This window comes from Chelonia mydas, chromosome 11, assembly GCF_015237465.2.
Source record: "Chelonia mydas isolate rCheMyd1 chromosome 11, rCheMyd1.pri.v2, whole genome shotgun sequence".
In the NCBI taxonomy this organism is placed as follows: Eukaryota; Metazoa; Chordata; order Testudines; family Cheloniidae; genus Chelonia; species Chelonia mydas.
In genome coordinates, this window is record NC_051251.2 from 35,650,062 (window position 1) to 35,668,001 (window position 17,940).

A 17,940-nucleotide genomic window follows, 5' to 3' on the forward strand; every position below is an offset into this window, starting at 1 on the left:
CAACCAGAATATTTGAGTAACTACATTCATTAGAGTGTACAGTGAGCCTACGTACTCTTCTTTTGAAAGTAGTGCATTTTCTAATTTCAACATTTTAAATCATCAAAACAAACCTTGACCAACAGCATGTTGTTGGCCCATTTCCATCAGAATGCATTCACTTAAGACCTGTTCTTGCCCCCATTTAATTTTGCTCTAGATTTCAATGGGAGCAGGAGCCGGCTGCTAAAATTTTAAGCTTTACAAAGTGCTTCATGATTCAAAGTGACAATAATATAAATAAAGGGACTCAGCCATTACAAATTGCCTTTAATAATCCAGCTATTCATTTCAAACTTTGAGTTTTGACTGTTATAAATTGCTGTCTGATTTGGTTGACAAAATATAATATAAATAAAGGAATTCCCTATTCAAAATTGCCTGGAACCAAACCATTAATCTCAAATATCATTAAGTTTGCAAGTATACTATGAAAATAACTCTGCTAATTGCATCTCTTAGAGCTTTATTCTGGTCTTTTGGATTAGCTCAAGCATATCTTGATTTATATCATTATGATATTTGCCCTGAAACTGAAACTGTGTGTATGCTACACAGTACTGTGAATTTCTATCAGTACGTAAGGTCCAGTAAGGTAGATTTTAGTTATTGCCCAGTTAAGGTCAATTAAAAATATAGATGTCAAATGTCTACACCATACATAATTTTAACATTGAAGGCTCAGTTATGTCTCCTATGAGGCAAAATCTTCTTATGAGCAGGTGCATGACCTGAATGGTGGCGTTTTTCTTTTGAAAGACATATTGTGCCACAATGCCTCCTGGGTATGTGGGGAGGACAACACAGAGTTAATCTTGCTAAACCTTTAACAAGATGGGTCAAATGCTCCCCCCCAGCACAGGCATCTTGTTACATTGGAGGATGGAAGGCATCCCTGTGACTTCTTTTTTCTGTAGTCCACTCAAAATTTTGGTACTAACCCTGCAGTTGGATTCTAATCTGTGCAGATTCCCTTTGTAGCCAGTGGGGCTCCCTGTGGGCACAACATTTTGTTCCTATGGGTCTAGTTGCAGGATTGGATCCTTAGTCCTTACAAGCTGCAATCATGTCAAATTCTACTTAGAGCTACACTGATGTAAATCCACAGCAATCCTGTTAAAGTCATTAGAGTTGTTCCAGATTTACACTGGCATTAGAGCAGAAACAGATGCATCACTTTTATAAATGTTATAAACTTTTATAAAACTTTTATCAATTTTTGCATCGTATTTGCTATTATCAGTCAGTGAGAGTTCTGTCAGTTATGCTGCAATGGAGAGCACATTTGCCTTTTATTTAAAAAAAAAACAGTGGATAAATGTAACAGTGCAACTTTTTAAAAAGAAATGTTCATTGCTTAAGTTACTCTGATTTATACTGAGTAATGTGAGTCCCAGATTTGAAACACAGACTCAGGTACCATAACATGTGCATTCCAAAATAATTGTATTTGACAGAAGAATTTTATTATGCAAATGATTTTTAGTTTCTTTGGTTTTTGGAAGAGAATGTTTGTAAAGGCTTATTTCTGGCAGTTCTGTTCTCTCTTCTCCTGTGAAGTGCTTTTTGTTTTTTCTATTTGCTTCTGCTGAATATTACTTTTGGCATAAATTATATGTCCTGTTCATATGCAGTTTATGAAAATTCAAGATATGTGGGTGCCCAAATGAATACAGAATATCACTCTTAATACCTAGCAAGTTTGCATTAAGCATTTCAAAATATAAATAAATGTAAATATTTGAGTGAATAAGTCGATTTTGAAATGTTCCAATTATTTTCATTAAGGAATGTGACAATAAGCATTACATAAATCACCTAGAACTTCGTTTACTAAAACAATATATTTATAAGGGCTGAATCAAAAAGGGTTGTTTTTATATTTTTAAAAACTGTGCATGCTCCCTTTTTTCTTTGTTCTTTTTAAAGTTAAACATTCCTTTAATGTTTTGATCCATATTACCAAAACCTGTAGAACATGCAGTTACTGTTAAAGTACTTTATAAAAAATATCTAGAAGAGTCATTAGCAGAGTCAAACGTATGTTGGGATTGCCAGTCTTGCCTGACCATGCTGTGATGTGAGTCACATGACTCAGCAGAGAGCAGCTGTGCACATTTCTACTATCTTGCAATGGATGGGGAAGGAACATAGCTGAGTAGCATGCAGGCCAGTCAATATCCATTAGAAAAGTGACTATATATGTATAACTTGCTTAGGTAACCTGTGTAAAAGTGGTGATACGTTGCTCTACCTGGTTAAAAAGCACCAGAGCTGCATTCTTGATTGCTCCAGCTTGGTTTTACCCCTGTGAGAAGTAAGAACGGTAGGCAGTGAAGTTCAAGATTACAGTACCTCTACTTTTCTTCTCTTTGGAAACTCTAATGTAAACATGGCTTCAAAACAGTCAAAATATATTTACTAAATATTTTATCAGTTGGCAAAAAGGAGCATACATATTGGCTGACAACAGAGTTCAACAAACATTCCTAGGGATCTACTGTAAGTTTATATCTAGTATCATCAGATTAATATAAAATATAGGAGCTGCAGCTAATAACTGTTCTGCAAAATTGTGGCTCACAATCAAGAAACAAAAATGAGCTAACTACATAACAATATGGCTAGCACAGATTTTGAAAGTATATGATAGCTTTAAAGATAAATCTTAACAAACATTATTTTAACTCTTGGCAGAATATTCTTCGAATTTTTATGCTTAAATTGTTTACTCTTCATTTAATTGACCATATTTTATCGTTCTAAACTGAATGCATACAATAAGCAAAATACTTTGAGGTTTTCTGTTGTATAGTTCCTGCTTCCATTCTTTTAACAATGATAGAATTTACATGTAGAAATACCTCACAAAACGGTGAATTCTCCTTGAATTTCTATCCAAATTAGATACTGTGAGGTACTGTATTATGTAAAAAAATATTTTAACATTATTATTTTATGTATATTTCTAAAGTTCCTTGATCCATTTGGGAAGGAATGGGCCAGCTGGATGGTTGGACCTGGCCCATCAGTGGCATTTGAGACAGTGGGCTGACACATTACAGATCCAACCTATCAAGCACTCTAAAGAAACTGATACTTTGGATGGTGTAGTGCAGAGGTGGGCAAACTACGGCCCACGGGCCACAACCAGCCCGCGGGACCCTCCTGCCCAGCCCCTGAGCTCCTGGCCCGGGAGGCTAGCCCTGCTGTTCCCCATCCCCCACAGCCTCAGCTCACTGCGCTGCCCGGCAGGAGCTCACAGCCCCCCACCCAGAGCATTGTGGCCTGACCTGGTGCTCTGTGATGCATGGTGCCATGGCTGGCTCCAGCCGGGCAGCGCAGCTAGCCTGTCCTGGTGCTTTGGGCAGCGCGGCTGTAGCACTGCCAGCCACCAGTGCTCCAGGCAGCGGGGTAAGGGGGTAGGGGGCAGGGAGCAGGGAGGGTTGGATAGAGGGCAGGGGAGTTCGGGGTGGTGGTCAGGGGGCGGGGAACAGGGCGGTTGAATTGGGGCAGGGGTTCCGGGGGGGCAGTCAGGAAGGAGAGGGGGGTTGGATGGGGCGGCGGGGGGCAGTCAGGGGCAGGAGTTCCAGGGGCAATCAGGGGACAGGGAGAAGGGGTGGTTAGATGGGGCAGAGGTCCCAAGGGGATAGTCAGGAATGAGAGGAGGGGTTGGATGGGGCAGTGGGGGACAGTCAGGGGCGGGGGGTCCTGGGGCGGTCAGGGGATGGGGCAGGAGGCCCGGGGGATGGGGGGGTTGGATGGGGCACGAGTTCCGGGGGGGGGCATCAGGGGGAAGATGCAGGGGGGGTCGGATGGGGCGGGGGCCTGGGCCATGCCTGACTGTTTGGGATGGCACAGCCTTCCCTAACTGGCCCTCCATACAATTTCGGAAACCCGATGTGGCCCTCAGGCCAAAAAGTTTGCCCGCCCCTGGTGTAGTTTCATTTGGGAAGGAACTGGCCCTTTGAATTGGCCAGGTGGCAGGGAAGGGGAATTCAGGCTATTGGTTTGCAAAGCTGTGAACACACTGATCAGGTCATTACGGGTGATGATATACGATGATATACTGAAACTTCATGGTCACTCACAGCTGTAGGAAGGGGCAACACCTTCTCTCTTTCTACTATATACTGATCTTGGGTGAAATCCTGGCCCCATCAAAGTCAATGAGAGGCCAGGATTTCAGTCCTTGTTCTGAGGATTGGGGGCATAGATGTTAAAGAATCATTTTAATGTTGCTAACCTGAACTATTTATTGCTGATTTCAGATATTAACTTGAGACTTATTCCTCCAATTTTATGATGATTCATATATATATATATGCAGTGAATTCTGCTTAATAGCATTCCATATATTAACAACTTCTGGTTAATAGCAACATTTTGGTGGGAACCATTCCTGTCCCATTGACCTTAGTGTTAATGGGATTTGGATATTGGCAACAGCATGACGCTTATTAAGAAAGGCCCCAGGTGCAGGTTTGCAAGGCTGCAGCCAGGGCAGGAAGAGTTGGGATGTGCTTTCCCTGGCTGCAGCCCCACAAACCTGCCTGCAGCAGGTGCTTAGCACATTCCAGTGTTTTCCTTCTGGGGCTGCAGCCCTGCAAACCTGTCTCTGCACAGGGACCTCACAAGAGGTAAGGGGCTGTGGGAGGACAGTAGCAGGGAAGGACTGTGCCACCTGGAAGCGGGAGCCGCACTGTCTCTCTCTCTCTGCACTCTCCAGGCTTTGCCCTGATGAGGCGCTGCACTCAAGGAAGGAAGCCCATGGAACATGCTGAACCCTAATCCCCAGAGAGCACAGGGAGAGGTACTGTGCAGCTCCATGAGCCCCCAGTACCTCCACTTCCTGTAGAAAGCCCTGGCGTCTGGGCTGCTGCTCCCCTGCCCGCTGCTGCCCTGTGCACAGGCTGGTTTACAGGGCTGAAGCCAGGGAAGACATGTCCCAGCACTTCCTTCCCTGGCTGCACCCTTGCAAACTTGACTTCCACTTATTGGCAACTGCCAGATAATGGCAACTTTTTGCTGGCAATTGAGGGTTGCTAATAAGAAGAATCTTCAAAATAAGCATCACTTGTGGTCAGGAATCTTGGAATTCTGATTGATTCAGGCCTGTTCTTCAGATCGTCATGAATCTGCAGTTGCAAAGTCAGCTTTCCACTAACTGAAAAAATATCTAGAATTCAGTTCTTCTTCTTTGATGCACCAATACTAACTCTGACTTCTGATCTCCCAGATTGTTTACTGTAATGGTCTTCTTGCTGGCATTTTAATCCACTCAATATTTGTTAACTGGTACAGAATACAATAGCTAGGATTCTGATGTGTGCGAAGGTTAACCCACTCCATACATTGTATTGATCAGCCATATTTTATATTAGGATTAAAGTCTATAAGCTAAATTGAACCTCTTCTAAAAGACACCAGTTACCTTTTAAAATTAGATACTTTTTCTGGCCCATCAGCAAACGTCATCTGAATTTCTCTGCATTTTCAATGCTGAAATGGATTACTTCCATTGTTCTATCTGTTTGCTGTTGTGCACCTACTTTTCTGCAAGCATAAGCCTGGTCAATTAAAAAAAATCATGCCTTCTTCCACTTTAAGTATAAACTGAAGGCATATTCATTTTCACTCAGTTCAACTCAATTATTAACTCTACACCATGACAGGTTTCAGAGTAACAGCCGTGTTAGTCTGTATTCGCAAAAAGAAAAGGAGTACTTGTGGCACCTTAGAGACTAACCAATTTATTTGAGCATAAGCTTTCGTGAGCTACAGCTCACTTCATCGGATGCATACTGTGGAAAGTGTAGAAGATCTTTTTATACACACAAAGCATGAAAAAATACCTACCCCACCCCACTCTCCTGCTGGTAATAGCTTATCTAAAGTGATCACTCTCCTTACAATAAAAAGAAAAGGAGTACTTGTGGCACCTTAGAGACTAACCAGTTTATTTGAGCATGAGCTTTCGTGAGCTACAGCTCACTTCATCGGATGCATAGCATATCGTGGAAACTGCAGAAGACATTATATACATAATATAATATATACATATATAATGTCTTCTGCAGTTTCCACGATATGCTATGCATCCGATGAAGTGAGCTGTAGCTCACGAAAGCTCATGCTCAAATAAACTGGTTAGTCTCTAAGGTGCCACAAGTACTCCTTTTCTTTTTACGAATACAGACTAACACGGCTGTTACTCTGAAACCTCTCCTTACAATGTGTATGATAATCAAGGTGGGCCATTTCCAGCACAAATCCAGGGTTTAACAAGAGCGTCTGAGGAAGGGGCAGGGGGTAGGGAAAAACAAGGGGAAATAGGTTATCTTGCATAATGACTTAGCCACTCCCAGTCTCTATTCAAGCCTAAGTTAATTGTATCCAATTTGCAAATCGTTCATCTGCACATCCACTAATGTGATATATGCCATCATGTGCAAGCAATGCCCCTCTGCCATGCACATTGGTCAAACTGGACAGTCTCTACATAAAAGAATAAATGGACACAAATCAGATGTCAAGAATTATAACATTCATAAACCAGTCGGAGAACACTTCAATCTCTCTGGTCACGCGATTACAGACATGAAAGTTGCGATATTATAACAAAAAAACTTCAAATCCAGACTCCAGCGAGAGACTGTTGAATTGGAATTCATTTGCAAATTGGATACAATTAACTTAGGCTTGAATAGAAGAGTGATCACTTTAGATAAGCTATTACCAACAGGAGAGTGGGTTTGTGGGGGGGGGAGAAAACCTGAATTTGTGCTGGAAATGGCCCAAGTTGATTATCATACACATTGTAAGGAGAGTGATCACTTTAGATAAGCTATTACCAGCAGGAGAGTGGGGTGGGGGGAGGTATTTTTTCACGCTTTGTGTGTATAAAAGGATCTTCTACACTTTCCACAGTATGCATCCAATGAAGTGAGCTGTAGCTCACGAAAGCTTATGCTCAAATAAATTGGTTAGTCTCTAAGGTGTCACAAGTACTCCTTTTCTTTTAACTCTACACCATGGATTAACTTTTAATTTCCTTGAGCTAAATCATATTCCCCACATTAAGCCCAAATAAATAGTCTTGGTGTTATCACAAGGTGCTGCCCAGGAGCTGGCTGAAAAGGCATACCACATATCAGCATAGCACCAGAACCACTAAGCAACTTCTACTGCATATTCAAGGCTGTTGTAATCTTCCTGGATGCTGCATCCTGTGGCATGGTTGGGAGAAAAAGATTTGGCTGGTAGATCCATGTAATAACATATTACACCCTGCTCCCCAAAACCACCTTTGTCCTGGGCAGGTGAAGCTATGCTCCCAAAAATGGCTCCCTGCATCCAGCCCCATACTCCACAAAGTGGCACTCCAATAGTTCCACCTATGTTCAGGGTCTTCTATGTTCAAATAGGGATTGGGGGGAGCGCATTCCCCAGTGTTACTAGAAAGTGATTTGCGATGTCTCAAGGCACTGTAAAAATTTTGCTGCTTTCATTGTTGTAAATGAACATTTCAAACCAGGCAGTTTTTTTTTTTTAATTAAGACCTGAAATTCACAGGCAAAAATGTGTGTGCAGCTGCCCAGTGTGCATGTATAAATATATATAGGGGTATTTTAGGGTCCACATGGGAAAGGTATGACAGGTGCACTAAGTAGATGCTACCAGGGAGTCTGTCAGAGATACAGATGGGTAGTGACAAAAGAACTGCTATATTTCCAAGTACATGTAAAAGAGAAACATATAGCTGTCTAAATGTTTCAGAGTAAATAATGATCATATTCATTTAAAAGTACAAATATATCTCCAATATGTCAGCTGTCAAGACTTTTCTTGGGAAGACGTGAAGAGCCTGTGGGAGACAGTCATGTACCAGCCAAGCTAGTATCATCTCCTCCTGTGCACAATGTTTAACTTAACCTATGAAGAGTTAACCACACAAAAGGCCTCTTTTGAAGGTACAACTGATAAAGAGCTAGCAGACTTCTAAAAAGAGATGTGGTGTGACTTGGAGGAACTTAGATACTGTTTTGAAGTCAAATGGGACATGTCTCTGGAACGTCTATGAGTGCAATATCATGACAGAAGTGAAACAGTTGTAAAATATAGGAACAATACAGAATAAACAACTTCATTTTTCCAAAGTCCATTGTTGATCGTACTGAACATTTAGACTACATGTAGCATAGCCCTGAGTACTCTGATACGCCATCAATAAACTGTATTATGAAGAGAGAGTTGCTTCTCCAAAGTTATGATTGTAATTTAGTTTCCATTCTAATACCTCTTCCCCTAATATCCTAAAAATGTCATTTCCATTTAAAATGTGGCAAATGTAGGGAGGGAAACTTTTTTAAACCAAATTTGAGATGATTTGGATAAGTTGCTTTTGGAATATGGGACTCAGAAATAATAGGTATTTTTTTAAAGAATGTCAAATGATTTTGCCACATTTGCTCTAAAACACAAATTGTCCTAGAAATTTCTAATGAGATTTATTTGAATGATTTTGGTGAGATCTCTAGAGCACATAACCATTTTAAGACAGGAAAAGGCACATTTGGGAAGTTATTTATTCACTGCCAAATTAGTTACACCTTTCTGTCTTTCTCTTTCTTCTTAAAATAAGTCTCCAGCCCATTTCCTGTGGAGACAGCCTTCAAAAAGAAAACGGATTGCTAGAGGGTTTTTGCACTCTGATTTATCAGAGTGTAAAAACAGAAAAATTGAAGTCCATTCTCTCAACTACCAGCAGCTGTAATTTCCAACTCAATTAATTGCTCCCGGCATCTGCCTCAGCTCCCTCCACCCCACTTCTCTCATGTCTTGTCAATGGAGACAGACAGTCAAATAAATGTTAGTGCTCTCCCCTTAAGTATGGCTATGCCACCAAAAAAAATTAATACTTTAGTACCTGAGCCAACATAGCTTCCCACAACTCCTTCCTGGTAAAATGAAGTCCTGTTGAAGGGGGTGTCTTTTGAGGGCATTCTGATGTGCTAAGAGTACTCTAAGAACCTTGTGCGATGTTTGGGGGAAGGGAAATGCTGTCTCATCCCTTATCCCTGGTTCTAAGGTACCAGACCTTCTCCCAACAAGGAGTTATGTTTTAACGGAATCCCTTGAGAGAGAAAGTGGAGCGGATGATATTGTATGTCTAATTTTTAAACACTGGGACAGGAGGTATGTGTAATCTTCAGCCTCCTGTATACAGAAGACAGGGAGCAGCAGAATCATCAATATGCATGGGTTAGGCTGGTGGCAACAGAATTTTCACAACTTGTTCATCAAGCCTCAGAACTGTTTCTCACATACTACCAGCAAAGGGCAGATGACAGCATTTCTACACATACAAAAGAGGTACAGATAGGGGCATCTTCTCCCACAGTGAGACCCAGAGCTAGTGCAGTAGGGAGGAATGGAAAGTAATGGGGCTTGAGATAAAAATAAACATGGAATTCCTAACTACCATGGTCCCATTCCTTAACTACCCAACATCCATTGATACACACTTGTCATAAATATAAAGGGAAGGGTAAACCCCTTTAAAATCCCTCCTGGCCAGAGGAAAAATCCTCTCACCTATAAAGGGTTAAGAAGCTAAAGGTAACCTCGCTGGCACCTGACCAAAATGACCAATGAGGAGACAAGATATTTTCAAAAGCTGGGAGGAGGGAGAGGAACAAAGGGTCTGTGTCTGTCGGTATGCTGCTTTTGCCGGGGATAGAACAGGAATGGAGTCTTAGAACTTTTAGTAAGTAATCTAGCTAGGTATGTGTTAGATTATGATTTCTTTAAATGGCTGAGAAAAGAACTGTGCTGAATAGAATGACTATTCCTGTCTGTGTGTCTTTAGTAACTTAAGGTTTTGCCTAGAGGGATTCTCTATGTTTTGAATCTAATTACCCTGTAAGGTATCTACCATCCTGATTTTACAGAGGTGATTCCTTTACTTCTATTTACTTCTATTTCTACTAAAAGTCTTCTTGTAAGACAACTGAATGCTTTTTCACTGTTCTCAGATCCAAGAGTTTGGGTCTGTGGTCACCTGTGCAAATTGGTGAGGATTTTTACCAAACCTTTCCCAGGAAGTGGGGTGCAAGGGTTGGGAGGATTTTCGGGGGAAAGACGTGTCCAAACTACGTTTCCCAGTAAACCCAGTTAGAGTTTGGTGGTGGCACTGGATATTCCAAGGGCAAAGGATAAAATTAATTTGTACCTTGGGGAAGTTTTAACCTAAGCTGGTAAAAGTAAGCTTAGGAGGTTTTCATGCAGGTCCCCACATCTGTACCCTAGAGTTCAGAGTGGGGGAGGAACCTTGACAACACTGTAAATGTGCATGTTGGAATGTTAGGTAGCTAACCACTGCCAGTAATAGTCCACGAGCAGAGACCAGCACAAGCAGCTGGACTCCAATTTCTTTTGCTACTAGTGATCACTACAGCCCTATGGAAATCAAATTTCCAGGGCCATCCTGACCCCAATGAAGAGTGCTTGCAGATCTCTTAAGCTCCACGTATTTGTGCTGATGAATTTTGCAGCCTTCACCAGCAAGTTTCCATCCAGCCAAAGTCATCTGACCATTTCTCTCTTAGATTCCTTGTATTGACTCTTGCTTGCAGTGCCAGGTTTTCCTCCCTGAAGAGTTAATGATTCATCTAAAGCCTGCATCAGGAACCTGGTTCATGCTGATATACTAAGGTCTTGGGGACTATAGAATAGCTGGCGGAAGAAAGCGCTTGGATAGAGAGATGGAAAGAAGGTATGGAGCCTGAAGAAGCAAACAGAGCCTGGAGAGTATGGAGTAGCCGATGTGTAGAAGTCAACTGTGAAGTCAAAATCCATACAGAACTTCTAGGCAGCTTTACTCTATCCCATTCCCTGACTCCAAGTGCCCTACAGAACTTATGAGCCTCCCTAGTTCCTAATGCATATCATAAACATTTTTTAAAAAATTCTAAGGAATTTATCAGAAAAATAACTTTGCTAGATTGGAGAAAAGCACATATCATTGTATTTATCAAACACAACCATTAGAAAAGCAGGAAATTTAGAAGTAAGGTTCGACTTGAAAGTAATCCAAACATTTGAAAGTTTGAAAAAATACAGACAATGTCACCCAAACAATATTAAATGAGGGGAAAAAAAGAACTCTCAGGCAACCTTGTCCATCCATACCAAAAATGTTTATATAATTGTTGACTACAAAAACCACAATGGCTTATTCTTAACCTTCAGATGGGTGTGCTGACGGGCCTTCTTTAAAACTATGTGTAATTCATAAATAAAGACATACACTTCACATTCCTGATTAGACAGATAGCATATTGTGAATAATGGAATATCATCTTTCCGTAAATCATATCTGATATTGGATGTTGAAATATATGGCATTCTTTGAAAATATGGGAACTGTATGACTGATTGAGAGAAACTGGTCTATCATTTAACATATAAGCAAGGGCATGCAGAGATTCTCTGCAGGCAACGGAAGGATTGTAATTTAGCCTGGAATACAGAGGAAGCTATATATTTATGGGCAAGCATCAGCAGGGGAGAAATTCTGAGTGTGTATATGCAAGTCCAAAGGAGCATTAGAAATAGTGTATCTCAGAGACAGAAGTTGGAAAAGAAGGTAACACACAATATGGAATAAAATTGGAACACGAATGGACATAATGCTGGAGGCCAAGTTAGTGACACAGATGTTGGACTTGATCAAACTTATCATCAATATGCTAATGAAAAAGATTACTTCAAGGCTAGAATTCTAATGCACCTGGACTTCAAAGACTCTCCAGGGTATAAGGAGAATGAAGGAAAGGAGGAATGAGGTTCTAGGGAGAGAAAGAAGGAAAGGAGGAGTGAGGTTCTAGGGAGAGAAAGAAGGAAGTTCCTCTGAAAGACTCAAGGTCACAGAACCAGTGACTAGAACTTTGGCATGGCAGAGTGGAAGGAAAAAGGGCTTGAGAAACTAATTGACACAGCTTGCTAATGCTGTGAGCATAACATTTTCTTTAAACTGAAATGATTAGGCATGCCTAGGTGAGTGTATGGAAGCCGTAGATCTAAGTGTGAGTTTGTTACCATTTAGATTGATTCTTCTCTCAGTTTTTTAGCACATTTTATTTTATTTGACATTTTTGAATCTCAGACTGTTTCTGAGATAATTCTCGACAGTTCATCCTGCTGAGAGGTCCTTCAGCTCCTGAAGGAAGTTAATGATAGGGGCTTGTGCCTAAAGCCTACTTAGGTTCTTATTCAAAAGTGCCAACCAAGTATGCCATAAAGTACAGTTGGTTCTCTGGCTGTGGTGAGTCTTAACCATAGGAAGAGGCTGAATACCACAGAAAAGAGACTAGTTTGAGAGGCCAAGGTGGCACATAATAGAGCATTATTCCTCAGAGTTCAGTACGGTTCCAGGTGTCATCTATTATATGTGAATCATTAAAACAAGAAAATATAACAGACTACCCTCCTATGTGCAGTCATGAACGTGTAGCTCCTAGATAGAAAAAACAAAACGTACTGTAATGGTGAAACATCACACATATTGTATACTTTCTGCACTCCACCCACAAGCCATACAAGAACCAGGTCTATTCTAAATTGAGGATGTTTACAGTAATAGACTGTAGACATCTTAAAGCTCAAATTTCTGGATTTCTAATATTTTTAAAAATAATTATGTCCTTGAAATTTTGTTTTGAATTTACTTACCCTTAACTTATAATATGTACTCTGAGCCATAACTCCACTGTACAAAGTTTTCTTTGTCTGAGAATCAAGTATCAGAGGGGTAGCCGTGTTAGTCTGTAGCCACAAAAACAATGAGGAGTCCGGTGGCACCTTAAAGACTAACAGATTTATTTGGACAAAAGCTTTCATGGGTAAAAAACCCACTTCTTCAGATGCATGGAAGAAGTGGTTTTTTTACCCATGAAAGTTTATGCCCAAATAAATCGGTTAGTCTTTAAGGTGCCACTGGACTCCTCGCTATTTTTGTCTGAGAATATTATCTATACCCATTAATCTCCAAGGTGTCAGCCATGTCTATTTTGATGAAGCTGTTGGTTTATTGGGTTTTTTGGTTTGGTTAAAAAAATCTTTTGTCTACTTTTTGCACAATAACCAACACTTAGTTACAGTAATAATAGTATCATTTTTCCATGTAAGCTACTGTTACAGCTGTATACAGTATAATGGTTAGTCTGTACTCCTGCACAGTTTTAAGGTACTGGTATAAATGACACTTCAGAAGGGATATGGAATACTCCCTATCAGCTGGCTATATTCTCTGAGCTCAAACTCACCAGTAAGATTATTTACAACATTTTTCAGCGGGTCTAAACATCACTCATTGGTCTATTTATACTATGATGTCTTAGTATTCGTCTTTGGAAATTGCCCACGTATACTTTTTTACTTTTCATATATAAAAAATTAGATCAGGTTTGTGCAGAGAGATATCCTTGAGTTCTCAATTATAATACTCAAGGGCCTTCAACAATATTCAGATTTCACAAACTCTGATCATTGTTATAATTACTACCGAAATGATGTCTTATGAAATTTGCATCAAGTCCTAAAACTTCACATAATAAAACCTGAAAGAAATGCCATATTTATAAATCACACAACTGCTGTAATAAGTAAGCTAATATGTAGACTATTTTCCAGACTGACAGTAAAAATGCAGCATCTAAGGAATCCTGATGCATCATTAGGTAGATCAGTGCCAAATTATCATACCCATTACTCTAAATGTATAGTATTTTTATACAATACAGGAAGAGATTTATTAAACAGTACTGAAAATAAAATTAAATAATGAATAAATAAGTGCATAATTACTTATTTTTCATATATAAAAAGTCCTACCTCTTTGCTTTCTTCTATATCCGACTCACTGCTAAACTCTTCTGTGTTTAAATTTTCAAAATCTGATTCTCCAATAGCCATAGGTACTGTCACAGTAAGGCCCGGATTGTTTATGAAAGACATATAATCATTTTCATCAACTACATATTTTTCCACACTGCTGCCTGTTCCTACACCACTGGTAGTTCCATTCCCATCTCTAAGACAATTAAGATCTTTGCTTATTTCAACGACAGTATGGTTGCAAATGCAGCTGTCTTTCTTGTTGTTTAGATCTTCAAATGCTTTGATTTCCTCTAATGCTTTTTGCTTTCTAACAAAGGCTTTTTGGACGAATTCCCGTAATTTTTTTTTCACATAATCTATTCCCTTCTGAATCCTTGCAACGGCAATCTGGAGATTGTTCATTTCATTATCATCATCTGTAGCAGCAAGGTTATCTGAACTAAATGAACTCAGTAGCAAGGCCAGAAACAGGTTCAATACCTAAAAGATGAGAAAACATAGCTGTATAATATATATGTGTATATAAGAAATTAGTATTTTTAAAGGATACTATCTAATTAAAAATTATACATACTATTTGTTTTAAAAAAGAAACTTATTTAATTTATTTTGGATAATCAAATAACAAACACTAATAAACATGAAAGAGTTTTACAAAAATGTCATTTTTTATCATGTGCTGTTCATCTTTACTCACATAATGAAAATAAATCAGTTCAGCTTCCAAAATTCTCACATACTAACATTGCTGCTGTTCTTGGATTCTAAACATCTCAAGACAATGTTATTCATTTAAAAATAGCTTTAAAAAGCTCTGGGTGGCTGTGTCAACCAGATTGTTGAGAGAACACTGTTCAAGCCCTTCTGAAAGATCTGGTAGAATTTAACAAAGATAGGATAGGATTCTATAGAAATTATTGTAAAAAACGACATAATTTAATGGTAAAATTATGTCCTCCTTAGATTGTCTAACCATTCTTAAGACATTTCTAGCAGGAATGTAATTTTCAGTTAAATTCTGTAGGATGGCTTAATAACTATATAGAAAGGTTAACAATCTTTATTAAATCTTACAGTACTCCCATTGATTAGAATACTACTTAACAAATAAAAAATAAAATTATTGAATCTTTCAGTTTTGCTCATCTTTCCATTTAGCACACACTCATTTCCTCTGTTTTTCTATAGGAATTTGATATTACAATGGCCTTCTTTGTTTGTTCACCAGAAACATTAATGAGGCTAGTATCAATACTGCTCTGAGGAATATGGTTTATTATTTATACTTTAGGCTAGCAGATGGTACACAAAAGGACAAAACATTTTTATTATTTTATTTTACCAAAGTCTTCCATAAGATCGGGCTATTTTCTTTTAAATGTTCATAGCAATAGACAATTATTCATCTATATGTCTATATCTAGATAGATATATACCAAATAATCTGGTGTACACTTTCTCACTAGAGTACCCTTTTAAAAGTAGTGGTCTGGATAGTTTAAAGGTCATGGGATATTCTCACTTTCAAATTTAGGAGTAGAAGCTGTCATCTGATGGCTGACTAGTTGTAATCTCAGTCAGTCTATTTCCTAATGAACAAGTGTCCACAAAAATTTAAGAAAAACACTGGGCTCTCAGTCAGAGTGTAAATCCAGGACAGATGTCAAACAAACGAAAAAACCAATCACTGTAATTTTGATGTGATCAAACTTTCCTCATGTGCAAATGTGCCAGACTTCTCCTTTCTCTTCTACTAAACTAAAGGGCCAATTCTTCAGACCTTGCACATTCAAAGCTTCACTGAAGTCACAGAAATATTGGGCACAAAGAAATGCGGGATCAGGCTCAAATATGACTTAATGATGAGGTTGCTAAGTCAGAGAAATAAATGGCAGTAGCCATATTGATTGCTGTAGAAGCTCTCTCTTTCTTTAATATATGCAATAAAATACATGTCCAAAAGAGGATGAAAATATCAACAAAAAAGGACATTTTATTTTAATTAACTCAAAGTATGTTACAAAAATGGACGATAAAAAGAAACTTAAAACTAAAATAAAAAAGCAGTAGACTCTTATCTTAAACACTGCTTCCCAGTTAGAAACATATTTTTTCAAAAGTTCTAAATTGGCCAATTTAATTTACATTGGGCAAAAACTTGGCACTCTAGCTGTCAGCTTGGATGCAAATTCTGTTCTGAAAATACAGCTAATCATTATGTCATTTTTATTCTTCTAGTTTGTCATGAAAATAGTTTAAAGCAATTTTAGAGGACTCCACAAATGGTGTAATTTTAAAATAGAAGTTTTACAGGCACATAGTGGGTGCAAATGCATCTTGCTCTGGAAGTTTGTTTTATAATATATATCTCCAAAAAGTAACAATGGCTGAACTTTGAAAACTTATACACCTACTTAGGTACCTAAAGTTAGGCATCTGAATCCCACATGTACTACATAATTAAGCACAACTGAATGATTTATGAAATTTAATTGTGAGTGTATTTTTTTTATTAATTTAAGCTAGAATCACAGTTGTCCGGTAAAAACCTTATATAATCCACGCAAGAGCCTTGTGTTTATAAGGACACTCTAGTGTTCTTTGGAGCATTTATTTTCTAGTACAGGGACAAAAAGGGGATAACAGCTGACAGAGTCACAGGGGGCTAGATTATGTGTTCATACACAACTCTGAGCAAGGGGTAGTGCAGCATACACAGCACGAAACCGGATTAATAGATTCCAAGGAGGATTAATAGATTCAGAAGGAACATTGTGGTCATCTAGTCTGACCTCCTGTATAACACAGGCCATATAATCTCCCCCAAATAATTCCTAGAGCATATTTCTTAGAAAAACATTAAGTATTGATTTAAAAATGGCCAGTGAGAGAGAATACACCACGACCCTGGGTAAATTATTCCAGTGGTTAATTATCCTCACTGTTAAAAATGTATGCCTTATTACCGGTCTAAATTTGTCTAGCTTCAACTTTGTGGGAGACACTGTGACTCAGACAACACCTCTGAGTTAATTATTTGCTGCTCACTCACTCCATGCATGGGAATAAGTGGATGTGCAGTATCTGCTTACTCCTGCACACCTGGACCCAAGCTCAGGGGACTCCACACTTCAGTGTAAGGGTGGGGTGGGGGGCTGTTCCTCCCTCTCTCTCCTCTGGGTGGGCATGTAGTCTAAGCCAAACAGAGGTTTTTACAAAGTAAGCTTGGAAAACCTTTATTTGTTAAGTGTTATATATGCTTTTTTTGCCGGAAAATTAATATCTGAAAAATTACATACCACAAGGTTTCCAATGACCATGACCAGCATGAAAACAATAAGGCACATGGCTTGGCCTGCAACCTCCATACAGTCCCACATAGTCTCTATCCATTCTCCACACAGCACTCGGAATACAATCAAAAAAGAGTGGAAAAAGTCATGCATGTGCCAGCGTGGAAGTACACAGTCTGTAGCAATCTTGCAGACACAGTCTTTGTAGCTTTTACCAAACAGCTGCATACCAACCACAGCGAAAATGAAGACAATGATGGCCAGCACCAAGGTCAAATTTCCCAAAGCCCCCACTGAGTTACCAATAATCTTTATCAGCATATTCAGTGTTGGCCAAGATTTTGCCAACTTGAATACTCGGAGCTGAAAAACAAGAGCAAAGGAGCATTTTAGTACTAATTACAATGAAACTCTGAATGTGTGTCTTGCATCTCTATTTATAAAAAGTTCTGTATTGTAAAATATTTCATTTTATAAATTTAGATGCCATTTAGCCAAATTTGCTGTGGGTGCCGTCTACACTATATTTGTAATGCAGAACCTATAAGGCCTGTTCCCATTAAAGTTTAGAAAATATAAAAATATCTTTTAAAATGAACTATAGAAACTAGGATGTGAGAATATGGCTTGTAATAATACTTGTAAAGAGAGCTAGAAGTGGATATTTTAAATGTGTAAATAATACTTCAGCTGATAAATGTTGAGA

At 39.0% G+C, this 17,940-nt stretch overlaps 1 protein-coding gene across 2 annotated transcripts in view; it reads right to left on the reverse strand.

Moving 5' to 3' along the window:
- LOC102941549 (sodium channel protein type 2 subunit alpha) overlaps nt 1-17,940 on the reverse strand; it is a 111,965-nt gene that overhangs the window by 31,842 nt on the left and 62,183 nt on the right. For both annotated transcript variants that reach the window (XM_043525370.1, XM_027818996.3), the window contains exons 16-17: nt 17,241-17,597; nt 13,936-14,421 (exon numbers count right to left, since the gene is read on the reverse strand). In XM_043525370.1, the coding sequence (XP_043381305.1) occupies nt 13,936-14,421; nt 17,241-17,597 (843 nt within the window). The remainder of the gene's footprint in view (nt 1-13,935; nt 14,422-17,240; nt 17,598-17,940) is intronic.